At 40.8% G+C, this 10,790-nt stretch overlaps 1 protein-coding gene across 1 annotated transcript in view; it reads left to right on the top strand.

Annotated features, from left to right (window-relative positions):
• The window catches only part of INTS4 (integrator complex subunit 4), a 68,826-nt gene that overhangs the window by 13,570 nt on the left and 44,466 nt on the right, over positions 1–10,790 (top strand). The window contains 6 exon segments of the mRNA XM_006091064.3: positions 1,704–1,889; positions 2,516–2,566; positions 5,027–5,115; positions 6,021–6,141; positions 8,259–8,330; positions 10,208–10,356. Of these exon segments, the coding sequence (XP_006091126.1) occupies positions 1,704–1,889; positions 2,516–2,566; positions 5,027–5,115; positions 6,021–6,141; positions 8,259–8,330; positions 10,208–10,356 (668 nt within the window).

Below are 10,790 nucleotides of genomic sequence, written 5' to 3'. Positions count from 1 at the left end.
AAACTGACCCTAACAGCAGAAAGACTGGGAATGACTGGTCACTATGACACACACTGACCACCAGGGGGCAGACTCTCAATGCAGGAGCTGCCCTCTGGTGGTCAGTGCGCTCCCACATGGGGGAGCTCTGCTCAGCCACAAGCCAGGCTGATGGCTGCCAGTACAGCAGTGGTGGTGGGAGCCTCTTCTGCCTCCTCAGCAGCGCTAAGGATGTCTGACTGCAGCTTAGGTCTGCTCCCCGCTGGCAAGTGGACATCCCCCGAGGCTGCCGGGCTGCCAGAGGGATGTCTGATTGCCAGCTTAGGCCCAACCCCCCGGGGAGCAGGCCTAAGCCAGCAGGTGGTCATCCCCCGAGGGGTCCCAGACTGCGAGAGGGCACAGGCCAGGCTGAGGGACCACCCCCAAGTGCACAAATTTTTGTGCACCGGGCCTCTAGTATACTAATAAAGCTCTTGATGGCGCCAATCGCACGCCTGTGTTTCAATCTGTCATTGTCAGTCGTGAATTTGGTTGACACTTCTATTAAAGAGAAAGGGTGATAGCAGTATTAAAATATTTTTTCTAATTTCCTTTCAATGTGCAGTAAATAAAAAGCCCTAGACAGTTTGCTCAATGGATAGAGCATCAGCTTTTAGACTGAAGGGTCCCAGTTTTGATTCCGGTAAAGGACATGTACCTCGATTGCTGGCTCAATCCCCAGCCCTGGTTGGGGCGGGTGCGGGAGGTAGCCAATTAATGTCTCTCTCTCACATCAATGTTTCTCTCTCTCTGTCTCTCCCCCTCCCTTTCACTCTCTCTAAAAAAAAAAAAAAAATTAATGGAAAAATATCCTGGGGTAAGTATTAACAACAACAAAAAAGTAAATCCTTGTCATTCATGTTATTTTGATTATAAATACTTCTACTTCTGTATGTACCTCTTACTGATAATCTTTTTTAAAATGTTTTTATTGATTTCAGAGACAGAAGGGAGAGGGAAAAAGGGATAGAAATATCAATGATGAGAGAGGATTATTGGCTGCCTTCTGCCTGTCCCCTACTAGGGACTGAGCCTGCAATCTGGGCATGTACTCCCACCAGGAATCAAACTGTGACCTGGTTCATAGGTCAACGCTCAACCAAGAGCCACACTGGTTGTTGGGCTAGCGGACATTTTTATTTTTTATTTTTATTTTTTTAAAAATATATTTTATTGATTTTTCACAGAGAGGAAGGGAGAGGGACAGAGAGCCAGAAACATCCATGAGAGAGAAACATCCATCAGCTGCCTCCTGCACGCGCCCCCCCCCCCCCCCCCCCCCCCCACTGGGGATGTGCCTGCAACCAAGGTACATGCCCTTGACCGGAATCGAACCTGGGACTCTTCAGTCCACAGGCCGACGCTCTAGCCACTGAGCCAAACTGGTCAGGGCTAGAGGACATTTTTAAAGTACTCACTCCTACCTTTACAAGGCAGTATGATTGGACTACTGTAATGAACAAAAGGGAGTCTTATTTTTTATTTTCTAAGGACTTATGATTCTTTTTGGAGGACCATACTCATGTAACATGATACTATACAGGTTATGGTGAGAGTATAGTGTTCCAAGTCATGCCTAAAGCTGATAGAATGCTTTTGTTTCTGTTTTTTGTTTGTTTGTTTGGTTGGTTTGTTTTAAAGATAACTTAATCATGTCCTTTTTTTTCTCTCTTTTGTTTTTATAGCACCTGACAGATACTTCCCATGGTGTAAGAAATAAGTGCCTGCAATTACTTGGCAATCTCGGCTCTTTGGAGAAAAGTGTCACAAAGGATGCAGAGGGCCTAGCTATCAGAGATGTCCAGAAGATTATAGGGGATTACTTCAGTGACCAAGACCCGCGTGTCAGAACAGCAGCTATAAAAGCCATGGTAAACATGATCACGGGAACTAAATTGGGACAGTTTTATTTGTTTGTTTGCCTGTTTTCATTTGTACATGGGCAATGCTGCCTTGGATACATTCGGAATCCCCCCGGGATACACCTTATCCATACTTTTCAGGAAGGTGTTGGTGGCATCAGTGGGCTCAAAGGCACACATTTCTATATAACAGGTGTGCTTTTCTTTGGGCTTCTCTGGTAGCTTTCACTTGCATTTCTGAAACATGGCAGCACCACCCCCTCTGCATATTGTCTTCCAGTAGGCTCAGGTTGTACGTTCCATGTTTCCGAAATATAGGAGAAATTTACCAGTGTGAGGGGGTTGCTTTTTAGGAGGAAATGGTGCTAATCATGTCTTCCTCAGCCTCCTTATAATTGTTTCATGTTTTTCTAATATCCCTTTGGAAGAGTCCATGGGTTAGATTTATCAAGTGTTTGATTATGTCTACTAAAAAGTCTTTGACCAGGTTTCTTATTTATATAGATAGCACTGATTTTGGCTAATGGAAACCATGTTAATCTGTTATAATGCAGGAAAGTATTTGAGATTGTGGGGAGACATTGGAAAAAGGGATTTTTTCCCCCAAATACTTACACTGTATCTTTATTTTATAGTTGCAGCTTCATGAAAGAGGACTGAAATTACACCAAACAATTTATAATCAGGTACTTTAAATGACTATCTGCAAGGAAGGGGAAGTATGAAACTGGGAGGGTGGCATATTGGTTGTCAGGATTTGAAAACAGAGCTTCAGCTAGCTTATAGAGGTAATGTTAATTGGGATGAATGTGAGGTTGTATTCAAAACAGATTCTATGAAGAAAATGGGGATATGTAATTGAATAGGTCTAGTGTATATGAAAAGGACTTTTAGGAGGATTTAGGTAGCACATTATAAATATCAGAGTATACAAAGAGAAGTGTAGTATTCAGAATAAGGAAAGTGCTATTCTTGCTGATCTCTGGTTGCTTGGGCTAAACCTGAAGTCAGTTCTGGGAACCACACTTGACAAACTGGAGGATGACCAAGACCCAGGATCATATGAAAAGTTATCAAATGCTTATTGTAGTACTGGTAAAGAGAGGCACAATGAATTTATAGTATCGCTAGGAGAAGCTGATTGCCTCACCAAAAGGCCTTACAAAGTGGTATTTCTCTTGTAGAATAATTGCAGGAATCTAGAGACAGGCAATCTAAATCCATGCTCAGAGACCAGATTTTGTTAGTCTATCAAAGTGGGTTTATCTTTCAGAGGAAGATTATTATAGCCAAGCCCCTATGACTGATGAGCATACCAAGTTTATTCTTTAAAAAAAATGAAGTAGAATGAGTTCAGAATGGTTGTTTTGACGCGACTGGCCCCTTCTCTCCCTATTAGAAAACTATTGGGAAGCCAAATAATTAAAGGAAACTTGGCAAGTAAGGACTCAGAGGAAGAAAGGTCAACCAGATAGATGATCGATATATTTAGTGGCATGAGACTGTATCAGTTAAGTAGTGTTAAAAAACAAATTCAGCCAGGTATATTTAAAGATCTAATTGGAGCCATTGAATACTAGTAATTCATGAATTGGGCAACATCCCATATAGTAAATAGAAGGATGTTTTGAGGAGTTGTACAAAGTGGGAGGTTTTTGTAGGCAGAAAGAAGATGGGCCAAGGAAATTTAAAAAGTGGATTATTTTGGGCAAGGTTACTTTCCCTTAGGGCAGTGGTTCTCAACCTGTGGGTCGAGGCCCCTTTGGGGTCGAACGACCCTTTCACAGGGGTCACCTAAGACCATCGGAAAACACATATATAATTACATATTGTTTTGTGATTAATCACTATGCTTTAACTATGTTCAATTTGTAACAATGAAATTGGGGGTCACAATAGGAGGAACTGTATTAAAGGGTCGAGGCATTAGGAAGGTGAGAACCGCTGCCTTAGGGGAAGGTTACTTTCCCTTAGGGCAGCGGTTCTCAACCTGTGGGTCGTGACCCCTTTGGCGGTGGAACAACCCTTTCACAGGGGTCGCCTAAGACCATCCTGCATATCAGATATTTACATTACGATTCATAACAGTAGCAACATGACAGTTAGGAAGTAGCAACGAAAATAATTTTATGGTTGGGTCACAACATAGGAACTGTACTTAAAGGGCCAGAAGGTTGAGAACCACTACCTTAGGGGGTCTTATCAGGCAGATTACCTCATTAGTGCTGACCAGGAAATTCCAGACTAATTGGTTTAAAATTCCATTCTTGGGAGAAGCTGAAACTGTAGTTAGGTTAGGTCAGTGATGGCGAACCTTTTGAGCTCGGCGTGTCAGCATTTTGAAAAACCCTTAACTTAACTCTGGTGCCGTGTCACATATAGAAATTTTTTGATATTTGCAACCATAGTAAAACAAAGACTTATATTTTTGATATTTATTTTATATATTTAAATGCCATTTAACAAAGAAAAATCAACCAAAAAAATGAGTTTGCGTGTCACCTCTGACACGCGTGTCATAGGTTCGCCATCACTGGTAGGTATTAAGTCTTGGTGGGCTTAGCACAAGCTGATGGAGTAGCAAGTTCTGGTCAGAGCATGGAATTTAGGATTTTAAAATCTCAGACATGGAGTAGTTCTGGATGTTGTTGAAGTCAAGGGTGTTGCTATGACTATGAGTGGAGTAGAGATATGCCATTTCAGACCAAAGTAAAACAGAAAAATCTGGCCTCTTTTGGCAGCTTAGCATTAAAATTGTGCAATTATTTCAGAAAGATTGTCAATCAGAAATTTGTGCTTTGATTTCACAGATAGGCAAAAAACCATCTCTGGTGTTTGAGCCTGTGAGAGCAGCAGTGTGGGCTCCCAGAAGGCTTTACTGGAATTGTGCTCTTTTAGATGGCGTTTGTGTGCTATCAGGCTGTGGTTCTGCTTCCAGACTTGAGATGGGAGGGCTCAGTCAGAACACAGAGCAGCTGACAGAAGCCAAGAATTCTTTGTTGGGCAAAGGCTCAAGTAGCTAAAACCACCCACAGGTTTTATGATTAGCATCCTTATCCAGCCACCCTATCTTCATTGTGAAAATAGTTTAAACATCACCTTGGGGGGATACAAAACTAATAGACTTTTGGAATCCTTGTTTGCAGGCCTGTAAATTGCTCTCTGACGACTATGAACAAGTGCGCAGTGCTGCAGTCCAGCTTATCTGGGTTGTCAGTCAGCTCTATCCTGAAAGGTCAGTGTGGGTGTAAGCCAGCTTTCATTCATTGCTAAGCCATTTTTCTCTCCTCCCACTGTGTAAAAAGCCCACCTCCAGAAGAAAAAAAAAGTTGGTTAGATTTTTTGAAGGCAGTGTGAAATAGGGGGAAAGTACAGACCCTGGAAATCAGGATATCTGGTCCTGATTCTTTAGCTCTGCCATCCTTTCTGTGTATCTTTGGAAAGATACTTCAACTCTCTGGGTCCCAACCTCCTCTTTTGTAAATGAAAGTTAAATGAAGGGATGGGACTGTCTTTCTTGAGTGCTTTGCAGCTTCCTCCCTACCTCTACCCTACCCTTTTTAAATCTTTAAAATTGTTTGGGGCCCATTTTAGCAAATACAAATACCAGATAAAGATACTAGGTAGTTTGAGGATAATGATCCCTTATGTAGTATTTTCCTGGTTAAAAACATTTTTGCAGTAATCAAATCATTCTCACAGTGATTCTGGGAGGTGGAGAGACAGATATAGTAAAAAAAAAAAAAAAAAAAGACTGATTGGAATTTGCCTCTCCTTTTAGGACCAGATATACAAGTATGTTTTATACTTATTTATTCTGAGATTTACTATATTCACAGCAATGCAAGTATGGAATAAACAGATTTAAAGTACTCTGTGGTAGCTAGTTTTTGGTATCTTCATAAATCTTTGTACCTCCGATGAGTTAAACATTTTTATTCAAGACAGTGAAAATTTGCAGCACAACTAAAAGAGTTGACTTATACTCTCAGAGTCATTTGTTTACTATGAAATGTATTTCATCATTCTAGGATTTTAATTATTCAATTATCATCTCGACTTGTGCTGTTTATCATTCCCAGTTTATTGAACCTGACGCTTTAGACTTATGTTTTATGTTTTTTCTTTCTTTTAATTTAGCATTGTCCCAATCCCATCTTCTAATGAAGAAATTCGCTTAGTTGATGATGCTTTTGGGAAAATTTGTCACATGGTCAGTGATGGATCCTGGGTGGTTCGAGTTCAAGCTGCAAAGCTATTGGTAAGTTACACTCTTTTATTTATTAAATATATTTTTATTGATTTCAAAGAGAAAGGGAGAGGGAGAGAACGATAGAAACATCAATGATGTGAGAGAATCATTGATTGGCTGCCTCCAGCACTCCCCACATTGGGGATTGAGCCCACAACCCAGGCATGTGTCCTGACCCGGAATCAAGCCATATCCTTCTGGTTCATAGGTTGACGCTTAACCACTGAGCCACGTCAGCGCTACAAGTTACACTTTCTTAGTGAACACGTTGCCTGTTACACTTATACAAACATTTTGAGAAACTACAGGTAGGGACAGTTGTAACCCACTATTAGAAATGATAGTGTTTCTTAAAATAGAAAGAAATAGCTCACTTTCCAATGGAGAAGTATAGTCTTTTAGAGCTAGAAAGAATTTTAAAGACATTTCTATTTACATTTGTTAGCTTATAAGATAGCCAAGGCCTAGGGATAAAAGTAAATAATAATAAAAATAGTTGCTTCCGTTTACTAAGCACCTTTTATGACCTAGATACTATGAGGCCATTTACATGATCTCACTTATTCTTCACAGTAACCCAGCAAGGTAGATATTGTTATTCCCATTTTCCAGGTGAGAAAATTGAGGCTCTGAGAAATGAATTCAACTAATCCAAATGGAAAGTTGTGGAATGGGATTCAGATACTAATCTCCTGACTTTTAGCCTGGTACTCTTCTGTTTTGCCTTTGGGGATTCAGAGTACATTTATTTTTTAAAAAAAGTTAATTTTTCAGAGATGGAACTGTTTTATAAAAGGAGTGTTGACCTAATAATAGCCTTATTTCATATCTGTGTTATCTTTGAGATGTCACTTGACCTTAGTTTTGGTTTCCTCATCTATTAAGAGGGTTATGATATCTCTCATATTTACCTCACTGAGTTGTCATGATGCTCAAATGAGATACTATAAATTGTAACATATTCTATGTGTGATAGTGGGGGTTATTATAGTATATACATACATACACACACACGCGCGCGCGCATATCTATAAAATTTTGTGAATATCACAGCAAGAAAATCTGAGATTCTTTTTGGACACTTTCTTTTTGAGGGCCTCCAACACTGCCAGTCTTGGTAAAATTGTTGGCTAAATACTTTGGACATGACTGTACTGGACTCAGACCCAGTGGTAGCCCTATTTCTATGACCAGTATTTATGGAGTAATTGCTAAAAACTGTGTGATGCATTTTTATGGAATAATAAGGAATTTGGATGATATCAGTATTGCTTATGAATTATACTAGAGGCCCGGTGCACAAATTTGTGCACGGGTGGGGTCAGGCTGGCCCGCCACAATGGGGGCCGATCGGGGCCAGGCTAGTGGGGAGAAGGGGAGGCGGGAGGTTGGCCAACCAACCCTGCCCCCGATCGGGATGGGGGTGCCGATAGGGGACAGGCCAGCAGGGGGAGGGGCTGATCGGGGCCTCGATCAGGCCAGTTGGCCACTGCAGTGTGCGTCATAGTGTGCGTCAACCGGTCGTTCTGGTTGTTCCGGTCGTTCCGTTGTTCTGGTTGCTTGGCTTTTATATATATAGATTGCTTGTTCATAATAAAATACAGAGTTAAACCAGTTGTTACTGATTTTATTTTTGAATTCACATTTTAAAACTTTGTTTTGGTTCTAGCTGGTGTGGCTCAGTTGGCTGGGCACTGTCTTGTGCACCAAAGGCTTGCTGGCTAGATCCCCATTGTGGGGTGTGCAGGAGGCAGCCGATCAATGTTTCATTCTTGCATCAATGTTTCTCTCCCTGTCTCCCTCTCCCTTCCTCTCTCTCTAAAAATCAATTAAAAAATTTTAAAACAAACAAAAATGGAACTGATAATAGTATTTATTTTGGAGGGGGACTAAATGAATTAATGTATGTATAAAGCACTTAGTGCATGACACAGTGAACTCTATTTAGGAACTAGCTGCTGCTGCTGCTAATGTTTTTGTTATTTTCCTGCTGATTCAGAATCCATAGGCATCTTTAATGTTAAGAATAATGTTATCTTTACACATTGACTGCAAACTTTGACTATTGAGATAATGTTCAGATCTTAAAAGATGTTCAGTTTGTTTTGGATTCTTTTTTTTTACAGGGCTCTATGGAGCAAGTCAGTTCTCATTTCTTGGAGCAGACGCTTGACAAGAAGCTGATGTCAGATCTAAGGGTAACTTGAATTCTCTGTTGTTTAAACTGGGTTTCTGGAATTAACATCAATGTAACAGTATATGCCAAGCTGATATTGGTTTAATTTTGCAGCCCATGCATTTGTTAAATTAATGATGATTAGATTAATTTAGGATGATTAGATTACATTTACTTTAAAATCTTAGTAACTTGAACCAAATTAAAAGTTACTTCATTAAATTTTAAATTGTTATTATGAAATACTTTGCACAAGTTGTGTTCTACAGAGAAGAACCAGTATGAATTTTCCTTTTCTTAGAAATTGCAAAGGTCTGGTCTTATATTTTAAGATTGTGACATCTGAGGGCTCCTTTTCAGTAGCAGTTCCCATGGAAGAGTGAATAAATTTTTTCTCTGAACTGTAACAAAATGCCTCTTATGGAATGCCTTTAAGCTTTTACTGCGACCGTTCTTTGATATATTTGCCAGAACCCAATATGAGTCTGAGAATATGATATGTTCATTTATTGTCAATATCTTTATTTATTTATTTTTTTGTTAACACTCACCCCAGGATATTTTTTCCATTGATTTTTAAAGAGAGTTGAAGCGGGGGAGGAGGGAGGAAATGGATGTGAGAGAGACACATCAATTGGTTGTGCTCTGCATGTGCCCCAACCAGGGATGGGGATTGAACCTACAACCCAGTAACATGCCCTTGACCAGGAATCGAGCCTGCAACCCTTTGGTGTAGTTCTCCCCAGCTCTTTTTTCTTATGCATGTTTTAAACACTGTATGCAGATAGTTTTGTGGTTTTGTAAGTCTACTTTTTACATTTGCCACAGTATCATATGCTTTTTCTCATATTGCTAACTTTATACTTAGCATTTTTATTGATTGCATAATATTCTTTTAAGTAAATGAATCATCATTTTTAAGCTCATCATAATACATTTAGATCCTTCTAATTTTTCCATCCTAAACCACATAAAGAATATTATCTTCTGCATATTAGCTCCTTTCTTCTTTTGAGCTATTTGGTAACATAAGATAAATTCTAAGGAATGGTTGAAGAGTTGATATGAAATATTGCCATTTGGCTTTCCTTCATTTGAGGTAAGTGATTGATTAAGTGTTCTTTTGTATTCTGGGGGAGAAGTATAAAGAAGGATATGCTCATAGTGAATGGTGAGGGATGGGTGATCCAAAGGTTTCTAAGACACATCACAAGGTACAAACTTTCCTACTGGGTCTGACCCACATCCCTGTAGGCTCAAGTGCTATATTTCATCAGTGCCTTTAAGATGATCAGCCATGAGGATGTGGAGTCACACCAAGAATGTTCAAAAGAGGCAAATTATAAAGTATTTATAAGAGTCATAACCCTCAAGTGGACTGAATATTTACTTTTGTAACCAGTATATTCCCCATTAAGCATTCTGTGCAGAAAATGAATTTACTAGAAGGTTGCTTGGGAGCACAGTATTGCTCAAATAGAACACAGTGTTGTCAAATGGAGACTTCTACTGGGACTGAAAAAGTTTTTTTCCTAGGGCCAGTGTATTATCTACCCGGCATGGTGCTTGGAGGGACACTGCCATTGTTTAGCTCTCTGGTTCTCTCTTTCCTATGTTGTCATTGCAAACATGAACACCTGTCTGATCAACACACTTTTTCACTGTCTTTAATAAGGTTACTATCTTTAATAAAGTTACTATCAGCAGTAATAGACCTGTGAGCCTTTGGTCTTTAAGTTGAATTTGCATTTCTCTGCTCTGGTCTATTGAGTGTTTTTATTTTTTGCAAGTGTAACTCTGAGAGAGCAGTCTTATTTCCTGCCTACCGTGTTTTCAGGGTGCATCTTATTCTTCCTTCTTGAACCTCCTGCAAGTGGTAATTGTTGTTGTCCTCTACAGAGGAAACGCACTGCACACGAGCGTGCCAAGGAACTTTATAGCTCAGGGGAGTTTTCCAGCGGCAGGAAGTGGGGAGATGATGCTCCCAAGGAAGAAGTAGATACAGGGGCTGTGAACTTGATCCAGTCAGGAGCTTGTGGAGCTTTTGTTCCTTCCTCTCTGTAAAAAATCAATAAAATATATTAAAAAAAAAAAAAAAAGAACTAATGTTCTACTTAGACTGGACTGTGGAACGACCTTCCGGAACGACCAGGGAATGGGGCGGGGGCAGGGCCAGGGAGCCTGCATTGCCAGGCCAGCCATGGTGATCCCGGCGCCCCCCCTTCCGCATAGGCAGCAGGAGAGGGGGCTGCTCAGTCCTGGTTCCAGTGCCACACCTTTTACAGAGGCAGTGAGAGAGGGGGCGGCATAGTCCCAGTGCCTCCTGAGAGGCGGGATGTGGCGTGACTGAGGTGCCTCAACCTCCCATGGCCCCCCCGCCCCCCCCCCCACCCCCAGAAAAATAGTGCGTGGGGGGGGAGGGCCCAGTGCTATGAGACAGGAGAGCTCTTTCTGGTATAAGTGCCCCCCCCCCACCCTTCCC

This window comes from Myotis lucifugus, unplaced genomic scaffold, assembly GCF_000147115.1.
Source record: "Myotis lucifugus unplaced genomic scaffold, Myoluc2.0 scaffold_86, whole genome shotgun sequence".
NCBI classification, from domain to species: domain Eukaryota; kingdom Metazoa; phylum Chordata; class Mammalia; order Chiroptera; family Vespertilionidae; genus Myotis; species Myotis lucifugus.
The sequence above is the reverse complement of the archived record's forward strand: the minus strand, read 5'-3'. Positions and strand labels throughout refer to the sequence as shown.